The sequence below is a fragment of the Bos grunniens genome, chromosome 11 (assembly GCF_055505025.1).
Source record: "Bos grunniens cultivar Pamir isolate PY7600 chromosome 11, Bosgru_T2T1.0, whole genome shotgun sequence".
In the NCBI taxonomy this organism is placed as follows: domain Eukaryota; kingdom Metazoa; phylum Chordata; class Mammalia; order Artiodactyla; family Bovidae; genus Bos; species Bos grunniens.
Window position 1 is genome coordinate 97,173,939 of NC_141175.1, and position 18,493 is coordinate 97,192,431.

At 46.3% G+C, this 18,493-nt stretch overlaps 1 protein-coding gene across 2 annotated transcripts in view; it reads right to left on the reverse strand.

Annotated features, from left to right (window-relative positions):
- The window catches only part of SLC4A5 (solute carrier family 4 member 5), a 125,202-nt gene that overhangs the window by 63,380 nt on the left and 43,329 nt on the right, over positions 1 to 18,493 (reverse strand). For both annotated transcript variants that reach the window (XM_086327665.1, XM_086327666.1), the window contains one exon: positions 17,536 to 17,665. In XM_086327665.1, the coding sequence (XP_086183791.1) occupies positions 17,536 to 17,665 (130 nt within the window). The remainder of the gene's footprint in view (positions 1 to 17,535; positions 17,666 to 18,493) is intronic.

Sequence of the window (18,493 nt, forward strand, 5' to 3'; positions counted from 1 at the left end):
ACTCTCAGATCATAGAAGGGGTTCCCCTTCCTCCAACAGTTGTGTCCGACTCTTGGTGACCCTGTGGACTATAGCCTGCCAGGCTCCTCTGTCCGTGGGATTCTCCAGGCAAGAATCCCACTGAAGTGGGATGCCATTTCCTTCTCCAGGGGATCTTCCCAACCCAAGGATCCAACTGGCATCTCCTGCGTCTCCTGCATTGGCAGGTGGGTTTTTTCCCACTGAGCCACCTGGGAAGCCCCAGTGAATATACATAACAATATTTTTGAGCTCTTCTGTAGGAACAAAAGCCTCCATTCAAGTGGAGGATGGTAACGTTAGGCTGAACATAAGATTCCTTTTACCTTACCACCAACCAATCAGAAGAAAGTCTGCGCACAGTGGAAGATAATGATGTTGATATACTTCCCAAATAATTCTCCACTTAAAAGTTTTCATGATCACAAACACAAACAACAACAACAACAACAAACTTTCATGATCAAGCAGAAGCTTTGGAGTTGCTTTTGGACAGGAGTCTGCCATCTCCCCAGGTTGCTGTCCTTCTGAATAAAGCAACTTGTCCATGCCTACTAGCACTTGTCTTTTCGAGTATTGTCCTTCGAGTGCTGAGCAGCCAAATCTGAGTTCAGTAATATGTTCACAAACCAAACATGACAGTGAATTTGAAGGACTGTGATGTATGCGACCTCGTCCAAGGTAAGGAGCAGTAGCTGCGCTTTGCTGCAGCAGCCGTGAAGAGATACCCCACGTCCAAGGTAAGAGAAACCCAAGTGAGACGGTAGGTGTTGCGAGAGGGCATCAGAGAGCAGACACACTGAAACCATAATCACAGAAAACTAGTCAATCTAATCACACTAGGACCACAGCCTTGTCTAACTTAATGAAACTAAGCCATGCCCTGTGGGGCCACCCAAGACGGGCGGGTCATGGTGGAGAGGTCTGACAGAATGTGGTCCACTGGAGAAGGGAATGGCAAACCACTTCAGTATTCTTGCCTTGAGAACCCTATGAACAGTATGAAAAGGCAAAATGATAGGACACTGAAAGAGGAACTCCCCAGGTCAGTAGGTGCCCAATATGCTACTGGAGATCAGTGGAGAAATAACTCCAGAAAGAATGAAGGGATGGAGCCAAAGCAAAACAATACCCAGCTGTGGGATATGACTGGTGATAGAAGCCAGGTCCAATGCTGTAAAGAGCAATATTGCATAGGAACCTGGAATGTCAGGTCCATGAATCAAGGCAAATTGGAAGTGGTCAAACAGGAGATGGCAAGAGTGAACGTCAACATTCTAGGAATCAGCGAACTAAAATGGACTGGAATGGGTGAATTTAACTCAGATGACCATTATATCTATAACTGTAGGCAGGAATCCCTTAGAAGAAATGGAGTAGCAATCATGGTCAACAAAAGAGTCCGAAATGCAGTACTTGGATGGAATCTCAAAAACGACAGAATGATCTCTGTTCGTTTCCAAGGCAAACCATTCACTATCACAGTAATCCAAGTCTATGACCCAACCAGTAATGCTGAAGAAGCTGAACGGTTCTATGAAGACCTACAAGAACTTTTAGAACACCCAAAAAAGATGTCCTTTTCATTATAGGGGACTGGAATGCAAAAATAGGAAGTCAAGAAACACCTGGAGTAACAGGCAAATTTGGCCTTGGAATACAGAATGAAGCAGGGCAAAGGCTAATAAGAGTTTTGCCAAGAGAACGCACTGGTCATAGCAAACACCCTCTTCCAACAACACAAGAGAAGACTCTACACATGGATATCACCAGATGGTCAATACCAAAATCAGATTGATTATATTCTTTGCAGCCAAAGATGGAGAAGCTCTATACAGTCACCAAAAACAAGACAAGGAGTTGACTGTGGCTCAGATCATGAACTCCTTATTGCCAAATTCAGACTTAAATTGAAGGAAGTAAGGAAAACCACTAGACCATTCAGGTATGACCTAAATCAAATCCCTTGTGATTATACAGTGGAAGTGAGAAATAGATTTAAGGGCCTAGATCTGATAGATAGAGTGCCTGATGAACTATGGACGGAGGTTCATGACATTGTACAGGAGACAGGGATCAAGACTATCCCCATGGAAAAGAAATGCAAAAAAGCAAAATGACTGTCTGAGGAGGCCTTACAAACAGCTGTGAAAAGAAGAGAAGCAAAAAGCAAAGGAGAAAAGGAAAGATATTCCCATTTGAATGCAAAGTTCCAAAGAATAGCAAGGAGAGATAAGAAAGCCTTCCTCAGAGGTCAATGCAAAGAAATAGAGGAAAACAACAGAATGGGGAAAACTAGAGATCTCTTCAAGGAGAAGGCAATGGCACCCCACTCCAATACTCTTGCCTGGAAAATCCTATGAACGGACAGCCTGGTGGGCTCCAGTCCATGGGGTTGCTAAGAGTCAGTCACTTTTCACTTTCATGCATTGGAGAAGGAAATGGCAACCCACTCTAGTGTTCTTGCCTGGAGAATCCCAGGGATAGGGGAGCCTGGTGGGCTGCCATCTATGGGGTCGCACAGAGTCGGACACAACTGAAGCGCATTAGCAGCAGCAGCAGCAGAGATCTCTTCAAGAAAATTAGAGATACCAATGGAACATTGCATGCAAAGATGGGCTCAATAAAGGACAGAAATGGTATGGACCTAACAGAAGCAGAAGATACTAAGAAGAGGTGGCAAGAATACACAGAAGAACTATACAAAAAAGATCTTCATGACCCAGATAATCAAGATGGTGTGATCACTCACCTAGAGCCAGACATCCTGGAATGTGAAGTCAAGTGGGCCTTAGAAAGCATCACCATGATCAAAGCTAGTGGAGGTGATGGAATTCCAGTTGAGCTATTTCAAATCCTGAAGGATGATGCTGTGAAAGTGCTGCACTCAATATGCCAGCAAATTTGGAAAACTCAGCAGTGGCCACAGGACTGGAAAAGTTAGTTTTCATTCCAATCCCAAAGAAAGGCAATGCCAAAGAATGCTCAAACTACTGCACAAGTGAACTCATCTCACAAGCTAGTAAAGTAACGCTCAAAATTCTCCAAGCCAGGCTTTAGCAATATGTGAACCGTGAACTTCCTGATGTTCAAGCTGGATTTAGAAAAGGCAGTGGAACCAGAGATGTAATTGCCAACATCCTCTGGATCATCGAAAAAGCAAGAGAGTTCCAGAAAAACATCTACTTCTGTTTTGTTGACTATGCCAAAGCCTTTGACTGTGTACATCACAATAAACTATGGAAAATTCTGAAAGAAATGGGAATACCAGACCACCTGACCTGCCCCTTGATAAACCTGTATGCAGGTCAGGAAGCAACAGTTAGAACTGGACACGGAACAACAGACTGGTTCCAAATAGGAAAAGGAGTACGTCAAGGCTGTATATTGTCACCCTGCTTATTTAACTTATATGCAGAGTAAATCCTGAGAAAAGCTGGGCTGGAAGAAGCACAAGCTGGAATCAAGATTGCTGGGAAAAATATCAATAACCTCAGATATGCAGATGACACCACCCTTATGGCAGAAAGTAAAGAGGAACTAAAAAGCCTCTTGATGAAAGTGAAAGTGGAGAGTGAAAAAGTTGGCTTAAAGCTCAACATTCAGAAAACGAAGATCATGGCCTCTGGTCCCATCACTTCATGGGAAATAGATGGGGAAACAGTGGAAACAGTGTCAGACTTTATTTTGGGGGGCTCTATAATCTCTGCAGATGCTGATTGCAGCCATGAAATTAAAAGATGCTTACTCCTTGGAAGGAAAGTTACGACCAACCTAGACAGCATATTAAAAAGCAGAGATATTACTTTCAAACAAAGGTCAGTTTAGTCAAGGCTATGGTTTTTCCAGTGGTCATGTATGGATGTGAGAGTTGGACTGTGAAGAAAGCTGAGTGCTGAAGATTGGTTCTTTTGAACTGTGATGCTGGAGAAGACTCTTGAGAGTCCCTTGGACTGCAAGGAGATCCAACCAGTCCATCATAAAGGAGACCAGTCTTGGGTGTTCATTGGAAGGACTGATGCTGAAGCTGAAACTCCAATACTTTGGCCACCTCATGTGAAGAGCTGACTCATTGGAAAAGACTCTGATGCTGGGAGGGATTGGAGGCAGGAGGAGAAGGGGACAACAGAGGATGAGATGGCTGGATGGCATCGCCGACTCGATGGACATGAGTTTGGGTGAACTCCAGGAGTTGGTGATGGACAGGGAGGCCTGGCATGCTGCGATTCATGGGGTCACAACAAGGTGGACCCGACTGAGAACTGAACTGAACTGAAGTATGTAAGACTGAGCAAGGAGGCATGAGTCAAGGGTCAACAAGCATATGTAGGAATTTAGAAGGTATAAACAGGAGCTGAAGGCACCAGAAAGTCCCCACAGGTTTCTTGGAATATCCACTCCAGACTAGATTCAGAAATTTGCCTTGACATTATCCCAGAGACGATTAGGTCCAGAGATACTGACGAACACTAACCAAGTTCACAAGGGTTGTGATATAAACCCAAAGGCCAATTTATTTAATTTACAATAGGATTTACAATAGCTATAATACTTTGGCCACCTGACGTGAAGAACCGACTCATTGGAAAAGACCCTAATGCTGGGAAAGACTGAAGGCAAAAGGAGAAGAGGGTAGCAGAGGATGAGATGGTTAGAGAACATCATGGGCTCAATGGACATGAGTCTGAGCAAACTCCAGAGACAGTGAAGGAAAGGGAAGCCTGGCATGCTGCAGTCCATGGGGTCGCAAAGAGTCATATACTACTTAGCGATTGAACAATAATAACGAAGGGTTAGTTATTCTTATCTTCTAGCCCCTGCATTCTCTCCTTACAGGCAGCCATACATGGAAAGTCAAATTATCATTAGAAAACCATACAGTCAGAATGAGGCACATTAGCTAAGTGATTCAAATGTTTGATAGACTCAGAATAAGATGCCTGGAATCCTCTATGAGACTTGCCTGGGACTGGGACCAGACAGGCAGAAACTCTGTCTTAGACTGTTCTGGAATGAACCTATGAGCTTCCATGGCCGACTAACTCCTGGTGATTGAAAGTTTTTCCTCTTGCAAACCTAGGAGTCTCTTCCAAGGACCTTCAGTTATGCAGTGCAATTCACGTAGAAGAGAACCACTTCTTCCCCAAAAGTGTACCCAGTAGCACAGGTGGCAGGGATACGGCAGAAGTGTGGCCTTTCAGGAGCTGTGAAGAATTGAATGGGGCTCGGGGACGTGCACCCAGCTCATGCATTTGGTGAAGGGCCCATCCTGTTGTACATTACATCTTCGTTAAGGGGTAAGGAGGAGGCCATGGCTAAGTGATTGCCAACAGAAAAAGCTACAGCAAATTCTGAACTGGCTCCTTCAGGATAGATTTCTGGAGCCAAACTTCTCTGAAGGCTACTCGTCTGGATGTCCGGGGGTATTTGTAATTACCTCATGGTTATGTCATTTATAGACTTTTCAGAGTCTATAGACTCTTCCTCAGAGTCAGCCAGCACCTTCTCCTCATTGCCTCCAAGGAGAGGCCCCTTCCTCCCCCTGGGTGCTCTCTCTTCCACTTCTGCTTGTTTAATTACTAAGTCATGTCCATGCGGGACACAAGTCGAATCTGCATCTCCTGCATTGCAGGCAAATGCTTTACCACTGAGCCACTGGGGAAACACATTCCACTTCTGCTCTCCAGGGCCTGATGCAAAGGCCACCTCCTTCATGACCAAGGCATCCCAGGGGCCCAGCTTGAAGAGACCTCTCCTTCCTCTGATTCCCATTCACTTTGTCACATGCACAATAATACCAACAATGGTTAAAGCTTGCTGAGTACCTTCTATGTGCCAGATGCTATGTTAAACACTACATATATTATTTCCTTTAATCAGCAAGTCAGTCCCCGAGTTCTGTTACTATTTTAACTGTATAGGTAGGGAGACGCTTTGAGGATGAGGGGCTGGTCAGGCAGCTTCTAAGAGACAGGGTTTGAGGGCAAGCCTCTTGCCTTCACGAGAGCCATTCTCCCACCATTTCACACATACTGCCCTTTTGTTGTTTTTATCCTTATATAATATATATATCTATATTCATGATGACGTGCTTAAAACTTAAGTTTCTTAAATAATACTTCCCAGTCCATGTGCCATGCACTCTATTCGATTTTACTTTGCTTTTTAAAGGCTAGTGGCATCACCGACACAATGGACATGAGTTTGAGCAAGTTCCAGAAGTTGGTTACGGACAGGGAGGCCTGGCGTGCTGCAGTCCATGGGGTCACAAAGAGTCGGACATGGCTGAGTGACTGAACTTTCAAAGGCTAATTTAGCCCCCTAACTTGACTTCATGATCTATAGTAATGGGTGGTAACCTGACATGAAAAACACTTTAGGCACTGTTCTCTGAAACAGGTAGTGAAAGTGAAGTCGCTGTGACTGTAGCCTACCAGACTTCTCTGTTCATGGGGTTTTCCAGGCAAGAATACTGGAGTGGCTTGCCATTTCCTTCTCCAGGAGATCTTCCTGACCCAGGGATTGAACCCAGGTCTCCTTCATTGTAAGCAGATGCTGTACCATCTGAGCCACCAGCGAAGCCCAAAACAAGCAGTAGTAAGACATAAAACCAAAGATATGGTTTGGAAAGATAAAATTAAGCAGCAGCAAAAATGGTTAGAAAAAAGGAGCCCTGTGGAGAATGCAGCAATAATACAGAAGAGAAAATGGGAATGGAGAGAACATTTTAGCAGCTTTTGTTTAAGACTATTACCCAGGTGGCGTTAGTGGTAAAGAACCCACCTGCCAGTGCAGGAGACATAAGAGACGCGAGTTAGAGCCCTGGGTAGGGAAGATCCCCTGAGGGAGGAAATGGCAGCCCACTTCAGTATTCTTGCCTGGAGAATCCCCATGGACCGAGGAGCCTGGCGGGTCCATGGGGTCGCAAAGAGTCACATACCGACTGAAGTGACTTAGCATGCATGGATGCATTCTGAACTTACTGAGTGGGTATGCAGGGAAAGCAAGAGGGCAGAACCAGAGATATAACTGTGGTTTCCAGCTCAAGTGGCTCAGTCTAGAGTATCTCTGAAGAATTACAAATTGATGGATTGAGGAACACATTCTGGGATGGCTCCTTGAGTGGAGTAGTTGTGAGTATAGAGGCTGAGGAATGGCCTACGGCAGGGACAAGTAAAGAAGCTGGCTGCAGCAGACTGAAAAAAGATACCCAGAGAGAGGCAGAGACCAGAAGCAGAGATAGAGGACAGCCTGACTTCCCAGGTCCAGCCCCTGAGAGATCTGACTGTCCCTGGGTACCATGAAGTCATCCCGTGTTCTGCTGATGCTCCCTGTTTTTGCATAAATTAGCTTGAATGGGCTTCTGTTACTTACAGCCTAAAATATCCTGTCAATGAAGTGACACTTCTCTTTCCCTTGAGCATCATCCACAGGCGCTGACAGCTCACCTGAGTTTGGGCTGTAGTTGCAAAGCTGGACATATGAGATGGGGATGGGGAGGGTGGGGGCTCTTGACTTTAGAACTCCTGACAAAGGATTTTCAGAGAGGACCATTCCTTTAGCACCTCTTGAGTCTAAAGGTTGTGATCCTAACACGATGGGAAATGTAACTACCCAAATCAGTGTGTATACCTTGTTTTGATTCTAAATTGTACAAACCAACAGTGAAAAGATGTTTTTTGAGATAAGAGGGGACATTTGAATCTAGACTGGATTTCCCATCATATTAAGGAACTATTCTTAATTTTGTTAAGAGAGATAATGACACTGTGATTGTGTTTACAAAAGAAGTCTAATTTCACAAAGATGTGTACTAAAATGTTTACAACATCTGGGGTTTTGTTTAAAAGATTCAAGCAAAAATAAGCAACAAAACAAAATCCCTAAAAGCAAACAAAATATTTTGCTTTTGGAGACTAAATATTAATCACTGATGAAGCTGAATGGTGGATACATGGGGGTTCACTATTATCCTATTTTCTCTACTTTTGTGTTTGAAATTTTTCATAAAAAATTTAGATAGATATATGTATATATAATTTGTATATGTCCGTCTAGTCAAGGCTATGGTTTTTCCAGTGGTCATGTATGGATGTGAAAGTTGGACTGTGAAGAAAGCTGAGAGCCGAAGAATTGATGCTTTTGAACTGTGGTGTTGGAGAAGACTCTTGAGAGTCCGTTGGACTGCAAGGAGATCCAACCAGTCCGTTCTAAAGGAGATCAGTTCTGGATGTTCTTTGGAAGGAATGATGCTAAAGCTGAAACTCCAGTACTTTGGCCACCTCATGCGAAGAGTTGACTCATTGGAAAAGACTCTGATGCTGGGAGGGATTGGGGGCAGGAGAAGAAGGGGACAATAGAGGATGAGATGGCTGGATGGCATCACCGACTCAAGGTGATGGGTGAGTTTGGGTGAACTCCAGGAGTTGGTGATAGACAGGGAGGCCTGGTGTGCTGCGATTCATGGGGTCACAAAGAGTCGGACACAACTGAGCAACTGAACTGAACTGGACTGAATACATACGTAATTTATATATGTAATACAAAACCTAGACAGTGTATTAAAAAGCAAAGACATCATTTGCCAACAAAGATCCCTATAGTCAAAGCTATGGTTTTTCCAGTAATGTACAGATGTGAGAGTTGGGTCATAAAGAAGGCTGAGTGCCAAAGAATTGATGCTTTTGAACTGTGGAGTTGGAGAAGACTCTTGAGAGTCCTTTGGACAGCAAGGAGATCAAATCAATCAATCCTAAAGGAAATCAACCCTGAAGATTCATTAGAAGAACTGAAACTGAAGCTCCAATACTTTGGCCACCTGATGTGAAGAGCTGACTCTAGATACTCGGAAAAATGGAAGGCAAAAGAAGGGAGTAGCAGAAGATAAGATGGTTGGATAGCATCATCAACTCAATGGACATGAATATGAGTAAACTCTGGGAGATAATGGAGGACAGAGGAGCCTGGCATTCTGTAGTCCATGGGGTCACAAAGAGTCAGACATGACTTAGTATTGAATAACAAATGGGTAAAAAAAAGAAGAGGGCAGCCGCGCCCTCTTCCTGGACATGCAGAAGCCTCTCAAGATAAGTGGGTAAAATCCAGGACGCTAAGGAAGCCACCCTTCTCTTAGAGCAGAACCTGAGCCAGGCCCTTTTGGATCGGCATGGCCTGGTTTCTGCCCATGTAGACTTCCACATCTGTGACTTCCTGGAGAACCACTTCCTAGGTGAGGAGACGAAACTCATCAAGAAAGATGGGTGACCACCTGACCTACCTCCGCAGGCTGTCTGGTCCCCAGGCTGGGTTGGGCAAATATCTATCTATTCGAAAGGCTCACCCTCAAGCACAACTAGGAGCCTCTGGGGACTAGTGGCCTTTGAGGTGGCCCCTAATATCAGGGCTGCCTGAAGCCCCTCTCTGCAGCCACTACGCAGACTTTTAACACCCTGGAGCCCTCTCTCATGCCTTGGACCAAGTGGAAATAAGAATGCTTTTTGCAGCAAAACAAACAAACAAACAAACAGGGGTTTCCCTGGTGGTCCAGTGGTTAAAATCCACCTTGCAATGCGAGGGACACAGGTTCGATCCCTGGTCCAGGAAGATCCCACATACCTCAGAGCAACTACTGAGCCAGTGTTCTAGGGCCTGCAAGCCCCAAATACTGAAGCCCATGCACCCACAACCTGTGCTCTGCAACAGGAGAAGCCACCACGATGAGAAGTCTGCACACCGCAACTAGAGAAAGCCAACATGCAGCAACGAAGACCCATCACAGCCAAACAATTTTTAAAAAAACTTTATAAAACAAACAAACAAACTTATAGTAAAAGTGATCAGATTTGGAGCTACCAGAGGTAGGGGGTGGGGGAAATAGGGAGAATTGGATAAAAGCAGTCAAAATACAAACTTCCAGTTATAAGTAAGTACTAGGGATGTAATGTAAACATGATAAAGGTAATTAACACTGCTGTATGTTACATATGAAAGTTGTTAAGAGAGTAAATCCTGAGCTCTCATCACAAGAAAATTTTTTTCTTCTGTTTCTTTAATTTTTATGAGATGACTGTTGTTCACTAAACTTACTGTGATCATCATTTCATGATGTATGTAAATCAAATCAATATGCTCTACACCTTAAACTTATTCAGTTATATCCTAAACTTATATGTCAGTTATATCTCAATAAAACTGGAAGGAAAAAAAAATCACTTTTTCCAGCTAGTCCTTCCCTGATAGCTCAGTTGGTAAAGAATCCAATTGCAATGCAGGAGACCCCAGTTTGATTCCCGGTATGGGAAGATCTGCTGGAGAAGGAATAGGCTACCCACTCCAGTATTCTTGGGCTTCCCTTGTGACTCAGATGGTAAAGAATCCACCTGCCATGTGGGAGGCTTGGGTTCAATCCCTGGGTTGGGAAGATTCCCTGGAGAAGGGAAAGGCTACCCACTTCAGTATTCTGGCCTGGAGAATTCTATGAACTGTGTAGTCCATGAGGTTGCAAAGAGTAAGACATGACTGAGCAACTTTCACATTCACTTCACAGCATAAGCATCAGGTATCAGTGTTCATCTAGTAGAGAGAGAAGGAAGGACCATGTTAGATATTGGATGTATCTATTGAGCTACTGAAAGTAGCTTGATAATGATGAATAGTATGATTATTCAAACCAGGAGATAAGCATCAAGTCAGAGTCAAACAGTCTTAAAATCTTTCCTCTGACCATAAATCTCCATGCAGTGGCTCCACTATAGCCAGTGTCTGGAGCTACTTACCTGCTTCAGGACCACGTGGCAACCTACAACTCCTCCAGTCAGCTCTTCTACTCTGCTCTCCACATGAGATATAGTTTGGGAATCATCAGCTAAGAACTCTCCATTCCTGCCCAGAGCCCCCAAACCTTGCTGCAACTGCTCAGCTCTCTGCACCTTCAGGCCTGTCATAGGGGCCAGGGCGGGCTTCCTGCTGCGGGGAGCTCCCAAACTGTGCCCTGGGCCCTGAGCCTTCCATTCTGCACGTCCTCTCTGCTTCTTGAATCTTTAAACCACTCTCCTTCATCTGGACCCTTTCTGTCAGCATGTAATATGCTCCGATCTCTCTCAAATAACAAAAGCCTCCGTGATCCCTTGTTCGCCTTGACAGCTTCCTGCCCTTCACAGACAAGCACATTAGAAGAACCGTCCAAAAGAACCCGCCTTGGTCCTCCTGACTCTTCTCCACCCTCTGTCCCCATCCCCTCCCCTGAGACTGGCCCCATGTCTCTTCATCCGATGGGTACTCTGCAGTTCTCCCACCACTTTTTGGCCACTCCCCCATCTTGCCCCTGTTTCCTGGTCACAGCATTCTTCTCATTCACCCTCCGACCTCTCTGGCTGCTCCTTCTCAGTCTCCATTGTGGGTTCTGCTTTCTGTGCCCATCTCAAATATTACTGTTCCTGGGGGTTCTGTCCCGGGTGCTCTCCTCACTTCACAGACATTGGGGACAACCTTATCCTTTCCTTTGATTTCCATTTAGATTCTGATGACTCACAAACCTATGCTTCTCTACTGAACTCCAGACCTCTGTGTCTACATGGTGATCTGCTGGACATCTCCACTTGGAGTTTCCTCACACATAACATGTTCAAAATGGAACTCATCACCAACCTCCCCTAAAGAAAAGAAAACACCCAACAGGACAAAACTGTACTATTCCTCTTCTATTTCCTAAATTGAGGCCGTGAGTTAACAATTTGTTCAAGATGGAAACCTGAGCATCTCCTTGATCATCCTTCTCTCCCACATGCCATCTGTCATTAAGTCCTATTAAGGCATGTTTCAAATCCAATAAAAAGACCAGTGGTTGCCAAAAATTAAGAAGGAAAAGGGGATGAATAGGCAGAACATGGGTAATTTTTAGGGCAGTGAAACTACCTCATGTGATACTAAAATGGTGGATTCATGTCACCACATGTTTATCCAAATCCATAGAAAGTACAGTAACAGATATGATCCCCAATGTAAACTATGGACTTTGGGTGGTAATGATGTCCATTTAGGTTCATCAAAAATATATCACCAACTTCAGATAGGCAGATGATACCACTTTAATGGCAGAAAATGAAGAGCAACCAAAGAGTCTCTTGAGGATGAAAGAGGAGAATGGAAAAGCTGGCTTGAAACTCAGCATTAATCATGGCATCTGGTCTCACCACTTAGTGGCAAATAGAAGGGGAAAAAGTGACAGGTTTTATTTTCTTGGTCTCCAAAGTCACTGCAGACGCTAACTGCAGCCATGAAAGTTAAAGACACTTGCTCCTTGGAAAGAAATTTGCGACAAATCTAGACAGAGTATTAAAAAACAACAAAGCTACTGGTTTTTCCAGTAGTTACGTACAGATACGAGAGTTAGACCATAAAGAAGGCTGCATGCCAAAGAACTGATGCTTTTGAATTGAGTTTTCAAGAAGACCAGAGTCCCTTGGACTGCAAGGAGATCAAACCAGTCAATCCAAAAGGAAATCAACCCTGAATATTCATTGGAAGGACTGATGCTGAAGCTGAAGCTCCAATACTTTGGCCACTTGATGCAAAGAGCCAACTCATTGGAAAAGACCCAGATGCTGGGAAAGATTGAAGCCAAAAGTAGAATGGGGAAGTAGAGGATGAGATGATTAGAAAACACCACTGACTCAAAGGACTGAATTTGAGCAAGCTCCAAGAGATGGTGGACAGAGGAGCCTGGTGTGCTGCAGTCCATGTGGTTGCAAGGAGTCGGACATGACTTAGTGACTGAACAACAGCAGGGTTCATCAGCAGAGACAAATGCACCACTCTGGTGGAGGATGTTGATAATGGGGGAGGCTATGAATATGTAGGGGCAGGGGACACATGAGAACTCTACCTTCTGCTCAATTTTGCTGTGAATCTAAAACTGCTTTAAATAAAGTATATTTAAAAGGAAATGCATATATATATATATATATATATATATATACACATACACACACACACACACACACACATATAAAAATGTGTCTCAAGTCCACACCTTCTATTTCCATTGTCAACATCTTGATTCAGATGGGCACCACCTCACCTCATCAGCTCATCACTTCTCCCTGGACCAGCCTCCGGACCAGCCCAGGCTTGCCTCACACTGAAGCCTGAGTGATCTCTCTCAAGCAGACAGTTTTGTCCCTCTCCCAGCCCAAACCCCACAGTGGTCCTCCAAAGTTCTCAGCATCAAGTGCAAACTCCACAACATGGTCTGCACAGGGCCTGCGTCATTGGCCACTCTCTCTAGGGCAGCTACGGGGAACTTCTGCCCTGTTGCTGCTCCGCCTGTTCCGGGGGCCTCGTCCCCCTTCTGTGCCCTCTCTTGGCTAGCGTTGGCTCGCCCTTCAGGGGTCTATGTGAACAGCTTTTCTTCCTGTATGCCTGCCTTGATCCCTTCTGTCTGGGTTCGGCGCCCCTACACTGTGCTTTCTTAGCACCCCATCACCAAGCGTCTAGTTATTTACCTCCGGGCTCCGTTAGACTGAGAGTCTGAGTGAACAGGCATGGCATCTGCCGTGTTTTTTGGACCTCTAAGCACGTGGCTCACATCTTACAGGATATGCTTACTAAATAGTAGTTGAACGAATGAGTGACATTTGTTGATATCTGCGCTAAGAACTTTCAGCTCCCTCCTTTGCTTTCTACATAGAGAGGGCATCTCAGGCCCTTTAAGGGTGATTCCAGGTGAATGGCAAGACCAGAGGACTGAGGTGCAGATGAAGAGGGCAGATGATGTTAGGAGAACATTCTACAAGGCTGTAAGCAGGAGCAGTTTCAGGTTGAAGAAAAATTCAGGCTTCCTTTTCCATCAGGTACGGAGTGAGAAAGCATTTCTGCCTGGGTGTGGAGAACCATTCAGGGCTTTTGAAAATGTACTGATTTGGTCTGATGCAACTAAGCCGACCTACTTCTCCTGCCCCTCTTTCTGCCTTTTCCTGATCGTGGCAGGAATATTTTCAGAGGGTATGTGCCTTATAAGAACATTCTGGCAATTTCAGCTCAGGTCTGCTGAGTTGAGATCAGAAGCAGCTTGGATCTGGAGTTTGCTTTCAGAGTTCAGGGAAGGCTCCAATGTTTATTTTTTGAGTAACCCCAAAAGCCCCTCCACGCGCTGCCTGGCTTCCAGCTCAGATCATCCTCCTTCCCTTCCTCCCCTGCGGCCAGGCAGATCCAAGCTTGAGAGACAACAGAATCCTGGGTAAATTGTTTGCTCACAGTGAGGGAGTCCCCCCGACCCCACCCATCCAACCCTCCCTTCAGGCAAGGTCAGTATCAGCAAAGAGCCAGCTGCACTCCCCTCCCGGGAACCCTAAAGAGACAAACTTGATAAAAATCTATTTTATTAACAGCCTGACCTACCAGCATTGATCACATTAGAAATGACGCCCACATGCACACTCCCAACCATCCACACAGGGACCAGGCTCAGTGGAGCTCAAAAAGCCGTTTAAATCTGTCCAGTGGTGATTCCTTCTCTAAGGGCCCAAAACATCCCCCCAAATTAATAACCCCCAGAAAGCAGTGCTGGGGAAAATTCCTTGCGGATTTGAGATTTTCATCTGTTAATCTCCTAACTCAATAAAGCAAGCACTCTCCCAACAAATTAAATACTTTTATTAAAGGGTGCCCTCCCCCAATCTCTTTGATGTGGGTACAGATCTGCAACCCTCTCAGGGTCTGAGTGTCCATGGAAGGGGTTGTTCCTGCCTCCTATCATTTTCTCCTGTTATTCCAAGGAGGCTCAGAACCCACTGGGATTTGCTGGTTCTTAGATTCTGGAAACTTCTGAGACCTCTGGCTTTCCTGAGTAGATTGCACAGCCTGTCAGCTGAGGGCAATTCTTGCCATTCTCTGGTGGGGGTGACAGGCCCCTAACAGGCCCCCATGCACCTCTCCTGTTGCAGTCTGCCAGGAGGAGCCTCCAGTACCGCTGTCCAGGCCAAGGTGGACTGGCTGGCCAGCAACCAAATCTTGTCTCTGACCTCTGCAGAGGCCTTCTGCCCAGACCTCCAAGAGTGAGCTGCAAACTAGCCAGGGTGAGCTGGAGAGATGGGAAAGAATCTGCCTGCAATGTGGGAGACGCAGGTTTGATCTTTGGACCGAGAAGATCCCCTGGAGAAGGAAATGGCAAGAAGGGTGGAGAAAGGAGCTCAAGATAAGGAGGACTGAGTGGTTCTCCCCCGAATTCTTCCTTCCTCAAAAATGACCCGCAAGATGCTACTCTTTCCATCAGCCTGGCACTGGGTTCAGCTGTTAGACTTCCTCCAGCCTCCAGGTTCCTCTCACTGTGGTTGTGAGGAGCTGCTCGGGTTACACTGGGGGCCCTTCTCAGGTCTCTTCAAATACTGTCCTTGGAAAGCTGCCTGTGGAGAAACACCCACACCCATTGCAGATGGCAATGCCAGGCCCCTTTATATTTCATAAGGGGCCTTCTTCCAGAAACATCATTATCTATAGTTTATCACTTTCCTTTCAGGGTCTATTGTGTGCAAGGCTCTAAGCCTCCACACTCAGATTAGAAACTGGGTATCTCATCTATGGCAACAGCCATGTGTCTGAGGGCCCCAGGCCTTCTCAGAAAAGGTTCTGTGTGTGCGAGTGACAGGCACTCATGGGGGCCTGCCAGGGGTTCTGAATGCACACCTTGCCCAGAATGGGGAGAAGTCACCCTCTTCCTACTGGGCATTGGAGAAGGCCTTTCTCAACTTTTGTTCTCTCAACATTCCCCGCTTTGGACAAGAAAGGCATTTGCCCAGGGAGTTATAAGTCCTTCAGAGGCATTAAGCCACAGTAGCCCACACTGGGCTCTGGGCATTTGAAATGTCCTCCTCTCACTTATCAGCCCCAGATGGATGTCCTGGGCTCTGTGGCTGTCCCTGTTTATCTCTCACGGCAGTCAAATCCCTCCAGACTTAAGTCCTCCCTTGGAAATCAGAACAGAGTCCCTAGAAGTTGAAGGAAGGGGAGAGAGGTGGCTGGGAAAATGGGGAAAACATTAGGAAGCGCCTAAGCACTCAAGTTGGAGACTCAGACAGCCCTGGACTGGCATCCAGACTTGGCTACCTGCATGCTCTGACTCTTGCATTGATCTGACTATTAATCTCAGTATCCTCAACTATGAAATGAGGATAATAATATTTCCTGCCTCCCCAGGGTCATTGTGCAGATCGAATGAGAGGAGCCATGAATTGTTATCATGCAGTAAGGGCTCCTTGAATGGACTGATAAGAAGAGGCTCTATACCTTCCGGACAGGGATTGGGCCCAGCCATGAGGCTAGGAATTCAATGCTTCTGAGGCCTGCAGGAATTTGCTAGTCACTCAATGGCCTCTTTTTCCTCCCAGGATAGACTGGAGGAGGGGAAGCTTGGGAATGTCAAAATCTGCTCCTCGTTCTATAGAACAACTACTGAGGTGAATGAGTTTGGTAGGTAAGGATGGGGCCCAGGCTCTGATTGGGGCAGCTGCCAGGTTCTGGGTGCTGTGGTGGCCCCCGGGCAGAACCACCTTGGGCACAGCTGGCAGTAAGTCCAAGCATTCTTAGGAGAGCAAAAAAGTTTAAAATATTGTTTGTGGGCCTCCAAAGCTCAACCCTGCCAGAAAAAATATAATTTCTTAGCATTGCATTTCTCTTATTATAATAAAAATTTAATTCTACTTGAGCAAAGTTAATTTTAATTACAAATTTGGGTGTGGGGGCGTTAGTACAAAAAAGTTGGAGAACGTTGTTATATTGTCTTCCAGACTCTCAACTTCTGTCCCAGGGCTCCTCCTCTTCTTGCTGGCCCTTCCTGCTGCCCCTTCTTATACCCTGCCTTCTCCCTGGGCCCTAGGCAGCATTTGGCATTGCTAATCGGTCTAGTTCAGAGTCCTTGTGCCCCGGGCACAGGGCACGGTCAGCACTAGTCCTTACCCTGGTTCTCTGCTGGCTCCCGTGACTTCACCGTGTGGGTCCCCTCCAGCCGTCTGGCTCTCCTCGCTCTTCTATCGCCCCGACACACAGCTCCCTCTGATCCCCATGTGCCTCTATAGCTCCACTCTGCTTGTCCTGCCGCAGACTCTACCAAGTCCCTTTGCTAGTGCCCACTGGAGCGCCCAACTGGAGTTTTCCCGGGACACGTTCCCCTTCCTCCAGGCAGCACTTGCATCTATCCCAGCCTGCTTGGTGCTCTCCCTTTCACAACATTTAGTTTGACATGAAAGGACATATGCCCTTGTGTTATTCTCTCATAGCTTCACGGGCGTCTGTTCTACTTTCCCACCTGGACTTTCATGTCTTCGAGGATGAGACAGTCATACGTCTCTGTTTGCTCCTTCGTGTCCACACCAATTCTGGACACCAAGGAAAGGCAGGTGGGTGGGTCTCTGGGGGCCAGGCAGTGCCCTGGCAGGACTCAAGGTGCTGCTGGTCAGCTCAGCCCGGGCCCAGGCAGACTGCCGTGGGAAGCCCCCCTCTGCCGCCCTCCAGGGAGGGACTCACCTGGCCGACTCCTTCCACTCCATCTGGTCTCCATCATGCTGCAGAGTGTCCATCTCTGTGAAGAGGGTGGGGTTGGGAGCCTCATCTTCCTCCCCCAGGATGTCCTGGAGCTGCTCAGCAGCTGGAGACCCTGCAAAAGGAGGGCAGCAAGCTCTGCTGAGTGCCCTGTGGGAGGTGGAGGCCCTTGAAATGGAGCAGGAGCCAAGGGCAAGGGGAAAGTATTTCCTATTCAGTAAGACTAAGTCCACCTTCTGGGTGAAGCTAGAGTTGGATGTGGGTGGATGTGGGTGGGATATTCTCCCAGATAAAAGAGATGAGAGGATTTAGTCCATATTCAGACTCCAGGGACTTGTAGCTGACACTGAAGAAAGACGGAAAATGGCCAAAGCCAGGGCAGCAGTAAGGATAGGGAACAGAACAGATAAGCGAGGTGAGAAAAACTCTGTCCCAACTTCAGAATAACGGAGGGATCCCTTTTCCACTGGGCCCCAAAGAGTCACCTCCCACATTGGCCTTAAAGGGGTGATCAACCCTGTGAAAGGATGTGCTTGCACCAGTGTGCCGTGTGGGCCCACCTTCTTCACGGGCAAGATGACAGTCTGTCCCTGACCTCCCAGTCTGCTTTCCAGCTGCCCAGGGGGTGTTGCCTCCTGGGGGTCTCTCAGGCACCTCAGGTCAGCACTCAAACACAGAACACATACCCTTCTCCAAACATACTTCTCCAGTCTTCCCTGTCTCCTTCTCTCCCATGCTCCCTCCCTTCCTTCTTTCTCTCGCTTAATATTTAATGAATGTCTACTATGTGTAAGGCACTGATCGAGGTGCAAGGAAGCAAAGCTGTGAAGAAGGCCCAGATATCCTTGATCTCCTGAGCCTCTCCAGTGGCAGATACAGACAATAAACAAGTAAACAAATCTATAAACAGTCATTGCAGGCAGTGATAAGTGTTCTGAAAAAA